This window comes from Crocuta crocuta, unplaced genomic scaffold (genome assembly GCF_008692635.1).
Source record: "Crocuta crocuta isolate KB4526 unplaced genomic scaffold, BGI_CrCroc_1.0 scaffold16, whole genome shotgun sequence".
Classification (NCBI taxonomy): Eukaryota; Metazoa; Chordata; class Mammalia; order Carnivora; family Hyaenidae; genus Crocuta; species Crocuta crocuta.
Window position 1 is genome coordinate 2,315,273 of NW_027531893.1, and position 21,218 is coordinate 2,336,490.

The 21,218-nt window shown below is 37.8% G+C and overlaps 1 protein-coding gene across 1 annotated transcript in view; it reads right to left on the reverse strand.

The window, feature by feature from the left end:
- The window catches only part of PTPRZ1 (protein tyrosine phosphatase receptor type Z1), a 176,664-nt gene that overhangs the window by 29,478 nt on the left and 125,968 nt on the right, over positions 1–21,218 (reverse strand). The window contains exons 12-15 of the mRNA XM_077773262.1: positions 15,782–19,370; positions 10,663–10,807; positions 2,855–2,946; positions 57–142 (exon numbers count right to left, since the gene is read on the reverse strand). Coding sequence (XP_077629388.1) covers positions 57–142; positions 2,855–2,946; positions 10,663–10,807; positions 15,782–19,370 — 3,912 coding nt within the window. The remainder of the gene's footprint in view (positions 1–56; positions 143–2,854; positions 2,947–10,662; positions 10,808–15,781; positions 19,371–21,218) is intronic.

A 21,218-nucleotide genomic window follows, 5' to 3' on the forward strand; every position in this document is an offset into this window, starting at 1 on the left:
CTGCTATTAAATTCAATATTTTTGTATTATTTAAAATAAGTTTATTCAAATCATACCTCAAATTCTTCAGTGAACCCACTACTTGCATGTAAGTCTGCAACATGCTTTGGAAAGTGCTTTATTGGAATTGCTCCAACATCATCTAAGTAAATAAAAAAAAATTCATTTGGAGAGGATAACGCAACAGAAAGGAATATGCCTCACATTTACAAAGATTTATAAAATGCCTTCTTCTAAAGCAACTTCAAAGTTCAGGTACTCCTATAATCCTGAGTGAACCTCAGCATCTAATGAAATATTTAGCAATGGTTACCAATTTTCTCTGTATTTACTAACAATAACTGGCATTATATAATTCTGATTGATCATGAATCTCTTTTCCTTTCATACTCTAAAGAAACAAGAATTTTTTTTAATGTTAAATAATAAATACCTCACACTAAAGCCTCATATCTTATCAATGGACTGCATCTTTTTATGGATAACTTTCTTTAACATGAGCAGATGTTGCATTTACACTTAATACATTTAACATGAATATGAATTCTGGGTAAAAAAAATTCAGAAATAATATATTTTCAATTTTACCATGAACTAAACATAATATACAGTGTAATTTCAGCTTAACATAGTTTAATGCTTTACAGTTAAATAGTCAGGTGTTTAAATTCGAAAACATTTTTTCTTTTACTCTATAAATAATAGAAAACATTGACATGCAGATTATTCATTAAGGATAATGTCAAAAACCTTTGGGACTTTTAATATGTAAAATTTCAAGAACTCTTACTTGAAAATATGCTATGTAAACAGTGTCATTGGATCTGTTAATTAATTGTGAAGGGGCCAAATTATTTTAACTGGTTCTCTTTTTTCTCTTTCCCCCCTCTGGAAAGACTTTCTTAGATTAAACATATCACTAGTTCACAGTATGCGATTTCACAACTGATTTCTCTGACAAGGAAACATCAAACACATTTCTCTAGAAACACTTATTTACATCAACAGATGTTCAGCATCTAAGCCCTTTAATATTTTTAAGCTTCAGTTACCAAGAATTTGTTGATTTTTTAAAAAAGTAGAATCCATCTGTTCTCTCTATTCGGTGAGTGTACCTGAATACTAAAACTGAATTAGCCCGTTGAGCTTAAGAAACATTAGACAAAGGTGCAATTCTGCCTTCACATCTATGGAAGGATCTTGCCTGGCAGTAGCTTTTATAATCAGACAAGAAAACAGAAATAGCTTGTCACATCGAAATCATCAGTTTTTCTCATAAAGGTCCTTCAAACCCATAGGTATTATCCTGCACACCTAACCTCTTTTCACAGACTGACTACTTTTTATTTACAGTTGTGTGTTTTGGTTCTTTCTTTCATGGACTGGTCTGCAAGTCAGTGAGACCAACCTATCTTTCAAATTTCTAATCTGACATGAAAAGGTGCATATTTGGGTGATCTGGAGCAAAGGTGAAGTGAGGAAATGCCCTTGATCACAACTCTTCTGAGATGCAGGAGATTCTGCATTTCCTGGACAAGGAATTGATTTGGGATTATCTGCTGCTAATAATAGATTATATTGGACTTTAGATAATTTGGAGACTATCATGTTAATGTGCAGTCTATGGAAGACGTATGTTTGAAGGTGAAGTGAATCAAAATGCAACAGACAACTGAGAGCTGTCAGTCTCACAACTCTTACTATGCTGGTGAGAAACGGCGCTGTACTCAAATAGCCGTGCAGAATTTTAACAGAAAAAACAGAAATAAGACAGTGGTGGCTAAAGACTTAGAGTGGACAAAAGACGGAAAAGAGCCAAACACTCCTAATTCCTCTGCCCGCTGAGAATTACAGAGAAAATGCTCCTCTTTGTTTTGTTTTTTTTTGTTTTTTGAGTCATGAGATTTCAGAAAATAACATCTTGTCGAACTTGGGCCTCTGACAATAACCTAAAGAGTATCAGACGATTTAAAAACAGGCCTCTGTACAATAGCCACATTGACAATTTTTTTTCCATTTTCCCTGGTTTGGTGGTTCTCTGTGTCTTTGTTTTCTTCCTCTACCCTTCAGAGGCTTCTTCCATAGTTCACTTATTTCTAGGCAATTCCTTTATTGTTACGGCTTTTCATTCTGAGATGCTATGAAATGTTAATTAAGTAAGTGTCTGTGATCTTATAGTGTGAACTCCCGGATCAATGGATGTCTCAGTCAAAACGACCCTGGCTAATTCTTGACTAATGTTAATCAGGTAAGTTCTGATAAAAAAAACCAGTCGATATCTCCCCAGGTATTCAAACTGTTTGACATTGTGGTTTTAAATATTTCTGGCAATTACACATTTCTTTGTGCGCTCATGTTTTCCTTCTACTCCACCATTTTATAGTTTTTTTTTTTCTAACATAGTTAAGGGAGCTTTTCTCACAAAAATTCAGATGATCAGAAGGAAACGAAACTTTATCCTTACTTTTGTTATTTTCTCCTAGCCACCCTTACTACATTGGTTTAGCCTGACTTTCATTGTTCAGGTTTCCATTAAAGTAACAGAAATGACTGAAGGTCAGCCTTATTCTTAAACAATCTTTTACCGCGATGTTCATGTTAACATATTATATCTGAATAGCCTTGCGTTATTTTGGTATTTCATCTATCTGGCTAAGAATGTCCAAAATTAATGAGAACAAGGTAGAAACTTTGGTGCCTGACACACGGCTGTAATAAATATTCTGGGCAACTCAAGGATTTACTCATCTACGTTAGAGCCATTTGCAAAGTACTCTGATAGGGACAAACCTTCCAGCACGTGCTTGCCATTCAACATCTACCAGCTACTCATGGTCACACCTTAAGCTATTACCTGAAATTGGAAAGATAGGTGTTGGAGGTGTGGATATTACTCGAGGGGATGTACTGTCCTCTAAATAAAAGTGTGCAGTCTGAAAGCATTTCCTGGAAAGAAAAGAAAGCAATTTATGTACTAGCTGCCATAAGACAAGTTCTGAGCTGAAAATTGCTTGAAAATTATGACAGAAATCTCCAGAATTAAAACATAAATGGGAATCTGTACTTTACAAAACACAAAGCATTAAAGAATTGTATGGCCTCCAAGTTTATCTCAATTTTACATGTGTCGGATGCATACGAGTGAGTAGATATTGACACGCTGAAAACAGAGATGGCTTTGAAGTTGTAGCTGGCAGCGAACAGTATTTTGCTGAGATAAGGACACCTCGATGCCCTGGTTACTCTACCATCGCTGCCATATGCCAGTGTGGCCTGCCACCTTGGACTGGACCAGAGTGGAAGGGAAACCAGGTCCAGAGCTGTTTTCACTCCTTAATTAAGTGACCATAGCTTTCTAAGCAGTTCGGCTGCTAGCAAAAGGTAGCTATGACTGTGTAAGTGAAATTCGACAGTGGTGATATTTTGATGGACAAGGAAGGCAGCTTTATACTGAGAGCATGATAATGTAGTAATGACAGAACGAAGTGAGGAAATAATGAGCATATAACCAAAAACAGGCGTGATTTTCTTTCCAACAGATGCTAGCCTTGTTGATGAGGGTTTTGAGAATGAATATATTTGGAATCAACGACAACTATGACCTACAATGTCACCTGAATCTATTTTCATTCAGATAATAAGAGTAACATCTGGTAAGAGCACACCACAAACTATTGAGAAGAGCAAAGAACCAACTGCTGCTTTAAACTAATGCAAACCATACTTAATTAAAAAAATTTAGATAATTAAAACTGCTAATGACACTCTTTGATGTGGGTCATTTAATTTATATGAAATATTATTCATGAGTGGTTAACTTTAAATAGAAATATCTGTGTGAGTAAAGATGCCAATCTCACTTTCCATTTAAGATTCAAGCTACAAGATACTTATTCTAATGAGCTTTAACATAACATTTGTTCTTATAGGACACACCTCAACATTCCTTCAATAATCAATTCTTCAGTGGCTTCCCCAGTGGAATTAGAATGATATTCAATTATCTCAGCAAGGCCTACAAGACTCTCTATGACCTGGTCTCCCACCTGCCTCTGGGGTGTCCTCTCCTACATCCCCCACTACTAGGCTCAGGGCCACCTGGCCCTCTATTCCTCCTTCCAAGAGGCCCCATCAGTATCACCTTGGGGCCCTGGCTTTTGATGTTTCTTCTGGCCACCCGCCTCCTTCCCATTGTTTTTGTACTTCCTGTAATGCTCCTTCCCTGACCATGTTAACTAAAAGTACCAGCTCATCCCACCAAGTCACTATTCTTTGCCCTTTTTTCAGCTTTATGGCACTTAGTACTTTCCGAAATTCTTTACTTAGGTATTTGTCTTACATGTTTTTGGTTGGTGTCCCTCAACAGAATGTGAGCCCTGCAAAGGCAAGGTCTGACATAATGCAGTATTAGGCCTCAGTGCAAAGAATAGCGGTAGGTCCCCCGAATCTTAAAGTTTCCCGCGACCCAAAATATTTGTCCAATGAATTCACTGCTATCAGCAGTATAAAATCATGTAGTTTATTTATAATCTTAATGTCACAAGCAAAAAACCCCCAAAAAACAAAAACAGACAAAAAGCAACAAAGCAACCCAAAAGCAACAATGTGCACACTAAGGACTAGCCCCCTGCTGTGATCGTATAAGCCTTTGACAAGAGGACATGATGAAGGGAACACCAACAATGTCTTCTAGAGAGAACAGGAGGAAGATGAGTGGATGTAGAATCAAATGTCAAGGGGACCCGAGCCAGGTTCACGTCCTGTAAAGGGGAGAGGGTACAGCCAACTATGAACAACGGGAGGGATGCGGGCCGCAAGTCTCATGATAAACTATCCCACTGACCGTCTGCATTGGAGCGCACCTGACGCTCACTGGAGTAGAAGCTAGCAGGGAAGTTGAGCAGCGTGTTTGGACACATTGATATGAAAAACTGGGTTTGCTACTACTTTTAAATCACAGTTAAATCTCTTTGATTCCTCTAAAATGGGGCCACACAAGCTGAGAAAAGGGTTTCTATTTATTTTTCAATGAGTCTTAAAGTTGTAAAATGGCTTTTAAAAAATTTTTTTAATAGTTTATTTATTTTGAGACAGAGAGAGACAGAGCGTGAGTGGGGGAGGGACAGAGAGAGAGGGAGACACAGAATCTGAAACAGTCAGCATAGAGCCTGATGCGGGGCTTGAACCCACGATCTGTGAGATCTGACCTGAGCCGAAGTCGGACGCTTAACTGACTGAGCCACCCAGGCACCCCTAAAGTTGTAAAATGTCTTAAGGGACCTGGTGCAGTATCACAGCATATGGGACAGCATCTCTGTCATAAGATCTCCGGTGACAAGGACCTCACTCCTTGACGAGTCATCTTTGGTTGCCAGATATTGCTTTCTCGTTCTAACTGAAAACTCATTCCAAGTACCTCTAAATGGTACCCAAAGAGGAGGCCTTCCCACTCTGTTATGCCTCTTGCTGTCATTTTTTTGGTATCGAGCCAAAAATCTATCTCTCTGTTACTTTGACCTCTTGGCTCTATTTCTCTACCTGGCAGGCTTTTAGTGAATGGTACCTGAGATTTTTCAGTACGTAAACGCTACCTATCTATGGCCTTCACCCCTTCTGACTTTCTTCGTGAAGTTTCTACTCCACTAATGCAAACAAGCTGTAGATCACTAAACATGCCATGTCCTGTCCTCACTATTTCCCCTCCCTGTTTCAAACACGGTTCTCCTGACCAAAGTGCTTCACTCACGAATACGACCTTCCATAAAGGCAGCTCAGTGGTATCTTCTCTGTGAAAAGCCTTTCATTTCTTGGGTGCCTGGGTAGTTCAGTTGTTTAAGTGTCTGACTCTTAATTTCCGCCCAGGTCATGATCTCACAGTTCGTGAGACTGAGTCCTGTGTTGCACTCTACGCTGACAGAGATGGCTTGGAAGTCTCTCTCTGCCCCTCCCCTGTGCTCTCTCTCTCTCAAAAATAAATGAATCAGCTTAAAACAAAAAAGCCTCTCATTCCTAAGCAGCCTCTAGCGTTCCAGTTTCTCTGTTTTCACGGCACCCAACACCAACTTTCATTCACCCTCACCTTAACAAAGACTCTTTTGAAAAATATGGTTAATTAATCCAAGGATGGCCTTCACTTCCTGAACTCTGTGCTACATGATTTTAAATACATATATTTTTTATTGATTGTTAGTTAGGGTAATTATTTTGCAATATATCTGTTTTGTGCCTATATCTCATTACATTGTTTAAAAGATGGGGTCATGTCTTTTGATTTACGTAAGCCCAACTCTGAATACAGTGCCAAGCATACAATAGGTGTTAAATGTTGAATGATTAGATGGATTTCCAGTAAGTAGCAAGTAAATCCCACCAACCATAAGTTACTCAGCTGCATCCTAGACTTCTTGCTTACCTGTGCTTCAAATGGGATAACTTAAAATCCCAAAATATTTGGGAAGGAGAAGTGAAATATATATAGCTGGAGGCAGGTGGATGGATGGATGGATGGATGGATGGATGGATGGATGGATGGGTAGATAGAGGATGGCTCTGAGAAAATGAGAAGAAGGCAGCACCTCACAGAATAGAAAAAGGTAAGTTAAAACTTATTGGTATTCGGGTTTAACATGTTAAATATTCATTGTAGGATCTGGGTAAATAACAACTCTACTCTTTTTAGCTGTGTAAAAAATATTTGTTGGTTTAAGCAAATAAGTGGTCCACTAGTGTCACCTGCATGACAAAAGAACGTTATAAAATCATACCAAAAAACTTGTAAGTGGGAAAAATCAAAACTAAAATAGTGTAGGATAAAGTCTGGAAGAAGGTCATATGAATATTTGGTCTATTTTGTAGTGCAGTTTTGCCTAGGATGTGTCATTCAACTTAAGAGGCAGCATGGTCCTGGGCGCCTCCATTCTGGGTAGGTGGCTACCCTGAGTGACTCACAAATTTAAGAGCATGAGAGAATTCATATTCCTCTTCCTCCCTTTCCCCAAAGCCAAAATAACTGTCTATGGAAAGTTCTTTTCTATACTATTTTTGATGGAGTGCTGTTTCATTGATTACGCCTTTGGTATTTTTTAGATTCCAACTCTTAGAAAAGCTCTCAAAAATTTGCCCATTGTCGTCTTTAAAAAGAACTTTTTGAACATCTTCCTTATTGAAGTCATTTTGCATCTTAGAAACTTACGATTTGGCTCATGTAAATTCTACCTTAAAACATCTGGAAAATAATTTCAGGGCATATTATTTAATGTATGACAAGATTCAATATCTATAGTCCATCTGTTCTGTATAAGCAGTGAATGTCTTCACGTCTATGTGCTAAGTGTTGATAACTATGTCTCTTGCTAATTATCACTCAGCCATAATGAAAAAAGTGATGACTGTTTTAAACTTGTAGACATAGGTCCTATCAATCAATGTTAACCTGATTATTTGATTTACACCTTTTCATCGCAGTATTTGGAATTAAAACCTAGAAATGTATAATTATAATTCCATTTTTTGGATCCTTATACAAATATAAACCCATATTTATTCACTATGCTGCATTCGTCGCAGAAACACTAAAGAAGGTCTAACTGCAATCTTTAAGATGATCTAGTGAAACCTTCCCCAAAATGGCAGAGAGAAGAAAACCAGTTCTTGGGTGGATAAGTGACATGCCCAAGACCACGTAACAAATGCCAGGCATAAATGGGGAAGGGACCCAGATTTTATCATCTCTAATTTGTTCTGTCTTCTTTCTACAGCATGCTTTCTCTCAAGGTTTACACAAAACCTCGGAGACCACTTTGAATTGGGTAAAGAGACCAAAAAAAAGACTTATTACACCACTTTACAATAATTTTTTATCCTAAGAAATTAGGTTAGAAAACATTTAAATATACCAGTTTAGAAAAACTCATATAACGACCCTGTTACGGTGAGGTCTTTTGTTAGTATGCCATTCTATTTCGACCCATTCCACAGGCCCGTGCTTTCCACAAAGGTCTAAAATGTTTCCATACTGGTAAGTGAAATCATACTGTTTACAAATGGGTCTACATTAAAATTTGAATATACTCACAAAAACCCTGAAGAAGGCACTATCACTGTCATTTTGTGTTCCAGCAACTAATACCCCTAAGTGTATTCCTGATCTACAAAGTTACATTTTGAAGTGAATTAATCTCAAATGGATGTGAGAAGGAAAGAGGTATTAAGTTTTGAAATGGGTTAAGTAAAAGAGTGACAGATTTTATCAGAACATTTGACAGATATAAAATACACACATAAAATCAGCAGAGTGCTCATTTTTTAAGCTAATGCACTCTGTAGTCAAGGTACTTAAAGTGTTATTTGTGAGGAAAAGAGAAGTATCTTGCTGGTGAAGGTCAAATTAATATTTTTCAACTAGTAATTTTATCTTTTTTCTCCACAAAATACAGATGAGATAATCCATTACTAACAGAAAATAAAAACCATTCCAGATTTTAATTTTCTATGAAATATCAAAACAGTAACTAAGACCCTTTCAAATCTGCAAAAAATAAACTTGAAATACCAAGGAACAGATTAAAACTCTCATTCTCATTTCAATCTTATAACTGTAAACCATCTGACATTTTGATTGGAAATTTATTCTAACACTGTTTACTATGAAGTAAAATTTGGGCTTATTTTCCATTTTACTTAAAACAGTTTTAATTCTAATTCCAATTAACTTCAAAAATTGGTTTGCCAGGGAAAATCAGATTAAATATAAGCCCGTAACCTGAACAAGCACATCAAGGTTGATAAAAAGTTTGGCCAACAAACCGGGTGGGGAGTAGAGGGAAAAGCACTATGAATTCTTGTTGAGCAAACATGTATAAATTATGTACTGTGTTCACGGTGCTCTGCTGAGCATGGAGTCCTCTGCAGAGAAAGAGAGTTGTTGGCAATTACAGGAATCAGTGAAGAGAGCAGCTTTGTTCGCATCACCTTATGGACAAAACAGACTACCAACTCACGTATGATAACAAAAGCCAGATCTGTTTTCTTCTCTGTAAAGGTTGTCAGATATGAAATACAGTTGGTCGTGAAAACATTCTACCTTAGTCAAGCCATGTCCATCGACACACAACTACCTCACCTGCCTGAGGCCTCACTGTCTCAGGCACGCCCTTCTGCTTCCCCTTCCTTCCGTTTGCTCTGGCCCTGCCTGGGATGCCGTTGCCTTTATTTCCACTTTCTGGACGCTAGCCAGTGCAAGCCCTTCACGGTACATGTACTCTGCTCCTCCTGGCCTTTCAAGATTCCTTGTTCTCAGGCCACTCCTAGCATTCGTGATTTCAGCTGTCATGTGTTTACTTTGTATAGTAGGTTATACATTTTTCATGGAAAATTCTCAATACACATAGATTTCTCAAGGATAGTGACTCTCATTCATTCATCCATCCATCCGTTTTTGATATTTTCCATAGTAGTCAACATAGTATGAGGCACAGGAGAAATAGTCCTTAAGCATGGCAAATATTTTTTGAGTAAACTAAGAGAATATATTTTAGGACAACAAAGAGTGATCATATGAACTTACAGAGAGACACTGCTAAACAAAAAGGAATTAATTATAGATCTTCTGCACAAACTTCCCTTTTAAAATGAAGGAATACATTACAATGCTATGATCCCTTATATCATCATAAAGTTTTTGTTTTCCAAGACACAATTATAATAGTTAAACTGACTTACATTGTTTCTCCAGTAAACTTCCTAATTTGCAGTGTGTTCTGATTGCCATGGGATGGAAAGTTTCTGTGAGTGCAACTGTCTTTGTCCTTTAGAAGTTTTAATAGGATATTGGGGAGCCTGGGTGGTTCAGTCAGTTAGGTGTCAGACTCTTGATTAGGGCTCAGGTCATGATCTCACGTTCCTGAGATGGGGTCCTGTGTCAGGATGGGGTCTGTACCATTGGTGCAGAGCCTACTTGGGATTCTCTCTCTCCCTCTCTCTCTCTCCCTCCCTCTCTCTCGAAATAAACATTAAAATCAATCAATCAATCAAAGGTTTAATAGGACATTGATGACAGCAAAGCTATATCTCATCCTCAAGGCAAACTGTAATTAGTTTTAAAATCCCACGCATCTTAATATAGTCAACTTTATTTTCTAATTATATTAATATTTTAATTACTTGATTTTTACTCTTGTGTATGGGCTATCCATTTTTCCTATTAGCATGCAGTTGACATGCATCTTGTACAAAATCCACATTTATAAACAGCCATGTTTATACTGTATCAAAAACTATATTTTTCTAAATAACAACTTTTGAAAGTGTAACAGCTGGAGCATTTAAGCTGAGAAGCTTAGATTTACGTTAGGTGCTATGATAACGTTTGAAGGTTAATTAGATTACTATGAAAGTACAACTGTCAAAATACTGTATTAAATATTAACTGAAGCCAGGTTCCTCCATTTTACCCTTTAATTGTTTTGTTGGAGTATGAAAAACAATCGAGTCTTGTATTATTATGTCTTTGGATTTACAAATTCACAGAATTCATCATTACCTGGGTAAATTAACGGTAGCTCTTAAAGAAAAAGAATTTTGAAGAACTCAGGTAAAAAAAACCAAACATAGGCAAAATCTGAGCTTTATGAAATACAGGTCTAAAACAAGCATTCAACTTACCTCCAGTAGATGAGAATACCCACAAGAACCACTAGACAGATAAAAGTCAGGGCTGACACGATCACGAGGGGTATAACTGCCTTCTTCTCGGATTCCAACCCCTCAGCTAGACCAATACGAGATTCATGGCTACTATTACTGGCCTCTGTAGTCAGAGAAAATTGAGAGAGTTGATATTTAAGCTTAAGGAAAAGGCACAACATTTTTCAACCGAGTTATTTGCAACCTTCATCGCTGTTATTTTCCTTTAAAATTTCAAATCTATGATATAAAGAATGTCTGATTATAAGCCAATTTAAGTAAAACAAAGCTTAAGAAGTAAAGCTGAAGAACTAGGATATTCCAACAGAGATCAGCACCTAGGGATGGGTGCTGTTGCAGGAAATGAGCGTAACAATGCCTTGAAAAGCTCGTTAAAAGGGAAATAGAAGTATTTAAGTAAGAAAATAAAAGAAGTATTAAAATAAGTTTTTAAATAAAATAGCCAGGAAAAACAATGCTACTTACTGCACCATATATAATCTTGATTTTCCAAATTTAATCTTAATACAAGGTTTCTAATCCTGTAATTAAATAAATAGCTAGAAGCAATTAATAATTTCATAAAGAGAGAATCTTAGGATAACCCTTCTTACATTAGGATAACCTTTCACCCAGAAAACTATTTAACCTGTAAATGTAGGTTGCTTTTGAAGGGTTACTTTGAATGCCTTTCTTATCAACTATTTTTCTCTATCAAAATGAAAATACGGGGTGCATGGGGAGCTTGGCCGGTTAATCATACGACTCTCGGTTTTGACTCAGGTTCACATGAGTTCAAGCCCTGCATCAGGCTCTGTACTGACCGTGTGGAGCCTGCTTGGGATTCTCTCTCTCCCTCTCTCTCTTCCCCTCCCGTGCTTCCACACACACACTCACTCTCTCAAAATAGATAAATACACTTAAAAAGAAAAAAAGTAAAAATAGCGTTGCATGTGAACTGAAAAAGTACAGAGGTCGAAGAAATTATTTTCAAATATGTAAGTCTAAATTATGGAAACGTTTAAATTCTGTTTTGGGTTAATGTCAAAAGACATCAAATGACTATATTTGTGACCACTTGGGTGCACTATTATTCTAGCACTTTCAAAATCATTGCAACTGGAAGGAACCCTCCAAGTTGTTCAGAAGAGTCTCAGAAGTGCAGGATATCAGTGGCCAATCACAATGCTTCCCTTCTACGCTGAGGTGTGTGCAGGGGGGAACCCAGACAAGGGCGCACCAGGGCTGCTCTGCCATGGTGACATGCTGACACTGTTGCAAAGTGAAAGCCCTCATGGTGTCCGCCTGCCAAAGTTCTGGAAGAACTTTCTAAGCAGAACATGGAAGTTCCCCAAGAGTCTACAATGCTTTCTACATACCCGGCACATTAGGTTCTTTTATACCAAGTGTCTTACTCTAGTGATAAACGGAACAAAAGGAATTGATTTAACTTAAAGATTTACAAATAAATTTGAGAGTAACAAATTCATGAACACAGCACTGAGGCTAATGGCAGAGAACTTAAGATTTAAAACAGTAGCTTCTGAAAGATGATACAGAAAGGGTCAAGAATTTAATCTATTCACGTAAGAAATGTATCGATGGAAAAGCGAGACCCATATTTCCCTAGGCATTCGTTCTTACAATTCTGGATGCATTTGCCTGAAAAGGGTGGAATGTAAAGGTATGACTAAAAATCACAAAACTGAATAAAAAGTGGAAATATTGTAAATCCATCGATTTCTGAGCTGTAGTTAGTATTCTTATGAGAGGAGTCCAAGCTTCAGTTTCTACTGTGACTCATTGCTCCGGTAATTACACATGCAATGAGGCTCATCTTGAAGCCTAAATAATCTGTTGGTGAATGCACTGAGTTTCCATATAAAATTTAGGAAAGCGTCTTGTTTTAATACATAATTGTCTTCACATTTTTTCTATTATAACTATTATTATCTAACTGGAAATTTTGTGGCTAAACAATGAAATAATTCACTTAGAAAAGTCCCTGGTACCTAGAAATTACAAATGGTAGTTAATATCATTATCTACATTAGTCAATCTTGAAATGTGGTTCCCGGAATATTGGCAATGGCATCACCTGGAATTTGTTAGAAATGGAAATTTTGGGCCCCATGCCAACCATCACAAATTTGCAGAATCAGAAACTCTGTGGACAAGGCCCAGCAATCTGTATTTTAACAAATCTTCCAGGTGATTTTGATCCACATTAAAGTTTGAGAACCAATAACGTACATTAATTTATACACAAAGTGAGCTTATATATTTACACAGGTCTTCAATGACCACAAATATTTATGAAGACCACAAATATTTATAGAAATTTGTATATAGGTGTGTAAGTATATATATTTATAAGTATGTAGTTACATGCAAATCTTGTTTATGTATATGTATCTGCATACATATATATGTCTGATCATATATGTGATATATACGTAAGATACACAACACATAAAGTAGGTAACTACCATATATATCACACACTGTATACATACACACACACATATATAATCTTGAACTTACGACTTTACTCATAAGTTCTCTGGGAGTTCTGATTTTAAAATAAACCCTTTCATTGAGGAGTTAAAGTGATAAATCCAGGCTAATTACATATTATGAAATCTAGGTATTTTATACTGGATGAGGTACCATATGAAATTGTGGTTTCATCAGTAGAGTATGCAACTCTTGATCTCAGGGTCATGAGTTTGAGCCCCAAGTTGGGTGTAGAGATTACTTTAAAAAATAAAGAATAAAATATACCCCCAAGACAAAAAGAATATATTTATAAAAAAAAAATAAAGTACAGACAATAAACTGGTGGCTTTTACATACTGTAATGAGGAGCTAGTTGTATCAATTTTTAGATTCATTAGTTGGGACTAAAATAATCTGTTTTGACGAGGTTCAGTAGTGTATGCGAGCTACCTAAATAAGACGAGAATCTGCTTGATTAGCAAACAAAGATAAGATGAATACCTTAAAATACATTTTTAGAATAAAACAGTATAATTTTGCTATTACAAATAAAGCATTATATATATTTTATTGTCCTCAATCATGAAAACATAGTCTCTAAGAGACAAACACCAATAACACATGTTTCCACTCTCAGTGTTGTGCTAACTCTCTCTGTGACCTGGATCACATAATTTAGTTATCTCTGCTTCCCAGTTTATGCATTTGCAAATTGCAGATACTAATATTGGCCTTATCTATATTGTTTTAGGGAACATGTCTCATAAAACGCTCTACATTCTAGAAGTACCTAATAAAATAGTAAGTTTCAGAATTAGTCTGTATGCATTTGATAAAGAGGCATATTCAGTTATTTTATAAGACCGAGTACATGTGATTTTTTACAGATGCAGTTTTTAAAATAGGCAAGAATTTTTCCCTAATCTTGTTTGATCTCACTTACTCCATTATTTGTGTTACCTGATGATACTGGAAGTTATATTCCTACTGTTTTGTCCTCATCAGTGGGAGAACATACACTAAATAATTATTCAAATTAGTGCATTGAAAAGAAATTGCTAAGTTTCGGTCAATGATTCTGGGTTTGGCATTTTGCAATATATATATAGTCTCTCCCTAACAGCATAATGTAGCAAGAACATATTGATGATGTCACTACTTAGTAACATCAAATAAAAAGGATGAACTCCTGATATGTCTTTAAAGTAAACCTAATAAAAATTTTAAAAAATACTATAATTGAAGCCACATAACAATTCATATATATAGCAACACTAATGAATATGGTGACCTATGGATTCATTATTCATTTTCACATATTAGAGTGTAAGTGTTTACACTGGAATGCAATGTTAAATAGGTATCAAGTCGGAATGTAGAAAAACTTCTCTATCAAAATGCGCAAACCTTTAATTGCTGCTGCACTGAAGGAAAAATATACAACTAATTCAAGAGATGGAAATGACAAAGAGAAAAAAAATATCCTAATGAGACTGGTATCTATGCTCTGGCTTATAAATATCCACTTTTATGCAGGAAGATTGCAAGACGCTACCTTGATCTATCTGTTGACTCACTACATTAAGATTTAAATGTTTTTGTTGTTAATTTAAAAAATGCCTTAAAGTTTAATGAAAGCAAATTACAAAATTCTTATGATCAAGTCAATTAATTACCTAGTATTTCATATGCTTACTGGTATTGAATTTCCCTTTTTCTCCCCACTGGCATTTAAGGCAAACATCTGTATTATATATGTTGCAAGTAATCTGCTCTAAGAAACATCTGGCCAATCAACTAATTTGCATAAAATACATTAACAAATGAAATGCGTTTCTACAGAAAATGGTCTAGTGTTTTACATCTTGTCATACAATACCTATACATACTATGCATATTAATGACCATTATTTAACTTCTTAGAAAGGGCTGTATAACCACAAGTACAAAGTAGAATGCATCTTGTTAGTTCACACTGCCCTCTTTAGGCAACATTACGGTAATCAAACAAAGACAATTTTTAAAAATCAAAGCCATCTGTAAAGAACATCTTACCATTAACTCTCAAAACTCAGAAACAGAACTTTTTTTAAAGTTCCGCAGGCTGATGTGGATGTGAAAATGACCACAAATTTTCCATCGGGTGGGTCAGAGAGGTGTTTACATCATATTACGATCAGAGTTTAATAATTCATTTTATAATGCAATGAAATTAGTTTACAAGTTATTTTAGAACATAAGTGAATATAGAAATTAAAACTGTCTAAAAACAGCACACTCCAATCTATCATTTAAAAGGCAGTATACTAAAAACGCATTACGCACATTTCAGTGCTCCCGCGTGTAACTGGCATCTCGTAGAATATGAAAAGTTGACAATAAATAAAAACCACTGTATCCATCCACTAACCAAAATATGTCAAGTATTCATTTGAAATAATGAGTAAAATCATACTTTAAAAACTGTAAATGGATTTGTTGAATGTCTTAAGAAATAGAATGATGTGCCACTTTACCGAATTTCTCTTTTCACGATTTTTCTATTTTTTGAGGAAGGAAACCACCACACCTCAGTCTATCTCTTGGATCCATAACTAACCTGCCTCTGAGATGTTGAACACTTCTGAGTGCCTGCTAGTGATAGTCGGGGTTGAGGACTGTGGGGGTCCAGGAGGTATTTCTGAGTCGGCTGCTTCCAGGACCCCATCAACATCTCTTTCATTAACGTCTGGAAAACTGAAATCTGTGGAAGTCTCGTTATCATTAAGGTTATCTGAGACAGCTTGCCCTGATCCACTCTCTTCATCCCCTGCAACAAGTACCCATGCTTCAGATTCTGGGGTGAAAGGAAGCAGGGCATTGCCAGTCTGAATGTCATTTTCCTGTTTTCCGCCACTGGGGTTTGGGGGTAGCTCATTTGTTGGTGGTGATTTACCAGGACTTCCGTCCATATCGGTCTGACTGTCTGGTATTACACCTGTGACTTTATTTTCTTCTTCAGAGTTTTCAGAGAGTGAATATGAGGTTGGATTAGTCTGATCCACAAGATTGCTGTCTTGGGTGTCTGAATCATTCATTACCTTTTCCTCAGATTCTCTATAGGAGGAGCATGCCATACACTTATTTATGGATAAGCCATCTCGATCTCTGTCATCATACTCATCATCATAATCATCAAGATCACCATCATCACCACCACCCACTAAATCACCATCAGATCTGGCACTTTGAATGAGCGTGGAAGTTGTTTTGGAAGGAAACAGCAACTTGGTTTTGGCTACAGAACCATCTTTGTTGGGAGAAACAGCTGTAACGGAAACATACACATTTCCTAGAGGAACAGACTGATCAGCAGTTACAAGTGTGTCAGAAACTGCTGGAATACCAGCAAATACCGCGTCAGTGAGAGACCCCTTGGTGGAGGTGTAAACTTCATCAGAATATAGAAGCTTATTGGTAAGTGTATTTGGTGGAACATCGATCGATAAAACAGGAGTAGCAAATGCATGCCTTCCTTTCGGGGGAAAGGTGTGGCTAATCTCCAAATTGGTAGTTTGGAACAACTCGTCATTACTGTACAATGAAGGCACCACTCGCTGGGCACTTTCGCTTTTAAGCAAAACTGGTTCAGAATATTTGTCACTCGCGTAAGAAATGGTTAAACCTTGAGGTGAAGCAGCATGCACATTAGAAGTAGGCGATACATCAACAACTGGTACAGATGGAGAGTGCAGCATGTTTTCCCTTGAAGCAGAATTTGAGGCCATGAGATGCAATACTGTAGAACTAATTTGCTCAACCTTGGGGGTTTCAACCAATAGTGGATCACTAGGCACAGGTGGAAGAGCAGTTTTAAGCAATGTGTCAACATCAGAAGCCTGAAAGGAAGGTTGCAGCAATACTTCAGTATTAAAAGAAGCGGAGGGCTCATAAAATAAGAGCTGAGTCGAAGGAGGTAACATTTCACTAGAAGCGGGGTCAGAGGAGGCTGGCTCTGAGCTGGCACTAAGCACGGGTTTAAGCGAAGTGTCACCAAATGCTTGAGATACAGCATGTACGGGCTGAACGGAAAAGTTATTCTCTGGCTCTTGACTAATCTCCTGATCAAAAACCTTAGTGGTGGTCTGAGCAAGAGACCCTGGAAGTATGCCCTTTGTGCTAGAAAAGGAAACGGGGGATTCTTGTAAAGATGTGCTCGACTTATTTATATCATCATACAGGCCGGGCATGACTGTGCTTTCAGAATGGTAAACCATCTCACTGAAAGAGGAAATCTGCAGTTCAGTCTCATTTCCATAGATTATGTCACTTTTAGAAAGCGGTTTATTATCATCACCAAACACAGATGTTGCATATGTAAATTCAGCTATAGAAACAGGTGAAGACATGTTAAGGGCTGTCAGACCATCTGTGTCAGGTAAAGGAAATTCACTATCAGAGGAGGCTCCAGACCACTCCCCATCCCCAGAGAGGCCATGAGGCGGCAGCAGCAATGACGCCGTTGGGGTTATGAACGAAGACTTAGGCACCGGAATGTGGCTAGGGCTGCTAAATAAGGAAGGCTGATGCGATACACCAACAGAACCATGCACAGGTATTGCGGAACTGTAAGGAACAGTGAAGAAGTGTTGGGAGCCCTCATTATTAGATAAGGCATAGGAAGGTTCAGGCCCTGAAGAACGTGCATGCATCATGGCATCACTGCTGGGCGGTTCAACTTGAGAAAACATAAGCGTTTTATAAAGGACACCAGATTCACTACCACCAAATCCCAGTGTCTCTGAAGCAGCACGCGTAGTGGTCTGATGCGACATCACATCAGAATACTGAGCAAGGCTGGGCTCTAACAGCACATCACCCCCAGCCACTGGCAGAGAAGCATGCAGGGACAGCTTATCACTCTCAACAGCTGAAGTAACTTGTGGAAGGATTTGAGAAACTGTATACAGATGGTGAAACAATTCACTACTGAAGGAAGCAGAGGAAAATGGGAGCAAAGGTGCACCATCATAGGAAGACAAGATGGATTCAAATGACACATCGACACCGGGAAATACAGGCGTAGCATGCAAGGCCGAATCACTACTTGAAGCAGCAGGGGTAGTGTTGAGGATCTGATTGTCAAGCAACAAAGGGGTGACTAGAGGAAAGACTTCACTACTGTAGAAAGTTTGAAGAGGTGTCTCACCATTGTATACTGGTTGAGTTGTCTGCGAGTATACCACGTTGACAGTGGGGACCGAATCCTGTTGTCCGGAGGATGGAGTAAAAGCATGAGGTGTTACCTCAGTCGGGAAGTAGGCAAAGGTAGAATAAGGTGGCATCTCCGTATCTGTGACTGGGGGAGCCTGTGATACCAGTGGGCCTGGAGATGAGGACTCAGCTGTCTTCTCAGCTTCATCAATATGCATCTCGGAGTAATTAGTCTGAAGGAAGCTCTCTCTACCTGATCCAGCATCGGGCTGTGCTATCACATGGGGAGTGCTAGCAAACCACACATTTCCATCAATGGAAGGATCCTTTAGAGATTCTTCCGAACCTGATGAGGCTGAATCTTCTGAAGCATTTCTTGCAGATTCTGGTAGAAGGACATCGTATGTGATTGTCTCTGGGTTTTCTGAAGAAAACACAAACCCACGGGATGTGTTCTCAGAGATGAGGGGCATAGCAGAAGTTGCTGGACTGGAGCCTGAAGAATCGTCAGCTCCCGTATCGAGCTTGAAACTTGTCAATAAATTCTCTTCCTCGCTGATATCAGTAGATACCTCTTGAGACTCCGTTATAGAAACTGTATTTGAAGACTCCACAGTCCGGGTCAAGTTCATCTGCCGAAATCTGAGAATAGTTTTAGAGCTGTCACTTAAAGAGGCTGAAGTGCCTTCCAGGGTGTGAGGTGGCATTTTAGTTACAGTCTGTGAAGTCAAAGAAAAATGTTTTGGGGGGGCTAATTCAGTGACTGGTTGGGAAGTGGAATCTAAAGATGTGTTGGGAATATCACCCTTCCCAGAGAAGTCGCCTCCTCGTGTTGGGGACCGGTTGGTCTTGGCCTCATTGTACTTAGTCCCTACACGATTGTAGTTTGTTGTCGTAGGAATTCGGGGTTCCTTTCTCCTTATTTGGTTTGTGGCACCGTCTCTTCCAGGATTCACAATAGTGTCTTCTTCAACGTCTCTTCCCTCTTCTTCCTCCTTTAAAAAGCAAACAAGAGATAAAGAAACATAAAGAAATAAGAAAAATGAATCCTTAATAATATCTTATGTTGCTGTTAATCTTCACTTGTGGGATCTTGGGAACTTCTCATAAAGCACCATCTCACAGAGGCCATGTCTCTATCCTATAACCTTTATCATCCACCTTCTAGGGACACTAATTAAACTTAATGAAGACACTCTATTTATGGCTGCCTTTATTCTAAGGCTGTGGAAGTAATTAAATTAGCAGATACCACAGCTTGGAAAGAAAGGCATATTATAATGTGTTTATTGACCGTGTTATTTAACATTGTGTTTATTTTGTTTTATGTTTCTCTGTTCAGTTCATCTGCCAACAAGCTAAAGAGCAATTAGCTTCTTATAATAGGAAATAAAACAATTTATTTTAAAGGTCTAATTAGTTGCATATTCAGAATATTTCATTGTATATATTTAGAGTAAATCACAATTTTTAAGCCATCATAAGAGAAAGATTTAGGACTAGAAGAAGTTTAGATTTTTAATTTTGTTTGAAATATTTTCCACTCAAGGCACATGCAGACATTCTAAAGACAGATTGTCAAAGTACGCTTCTAGTACTAGTTATTTAATTTTGTATTTTCCTTACAAACACCATTCAGGTGACCCAGTCTTTCTTGAACACTTAGTCACTGAAATGGCCCAGGAGCGTTCTGAATAGAGGTCAATCAAGACCCATGGTTGGGGCACCTGGGTGGCTCAGTAGGTTAAGCGTCTGATTTCAGCTCAAGTCACAATCTCATGGTTTATGAGTTTAAACCCCACGTTGGGGTCTGTGCTGACAGCTCAGAGCCTGCTTCAAATTCTGTGTCTCCTCTCTCTGTCCCTCTCCCACTCATGCTCTCCCTCTGTCTCTCTCAAAAATAAATAAAAATTTAAAAAAAAAAAGAGCTATGCTTTCTGTTTAACTCTGCATTTTATAATATGTCTAATCATATGCTTAGAAAACTAAATTGCCAGAGCTATCAAGACACGGTATTTTTAGTTCACACACAATATGATTCTGTCAGTTTGCTAGCATTATCATTTATTAGATCTTTTACTTTTTTATTTTTATTTATTTTTAAAATGTTTTAATGTTTATTTATTTTGAGGAGAGAGAGACAGAGACAGAGACAGAGCGTGAGTATGGGAGGGGCAGAGAGAGGGAGACACAGAATCTGAAACAGGCTCCAGGCTCTGAGCTGTCCACACAGAACTGCATGCAGGGCTCGAACTTAGGAACCGAGAGATCATGAACTGAGCCACAGGCAGACACGTAACTGAGCCACCCCTCATTTATTAGATCTTTTAAAGTCACGTCCCTAAAAAGAAAAGTGACCATGTACAAATTAGTAGGAAATTCACCAATATCAGTAGAAAGAATCTAAATCTTAAACCATGTCCAGATCTCTCTCTCTCGCCCTCTCTCTCTGCCCTTCTCCACTTGTGCTCGCTCTCTCTCTCTCTCAAAATAAATAAACTGAAAAAAAAAAACCCCAAGAAACAAGCCATGCTCAGATAACTCTCAGAATGTGATGAAAATAATGCACCATTCACCAAGCCCACCTAACCAAACCTTGTTGGTCTCTAGAAGGCATGTGACCAAATGTGACCTCTCAAGAACAGATCACTCCTGCTCTATGATTACTTTGTACGTATGTGAAATCACAGATATTTAAAAGTATCCTCCTTCTTATCATTTCTTCTGAAGTTACTATGACTCTTCCTTCCACTACGGTTTTGATTTGTGTCTCACCTGGTATCCTTCACAGCTTCCGTTTAAAAATTTCTTACTGTAAAGGCCATGATCATGCTATAGATACT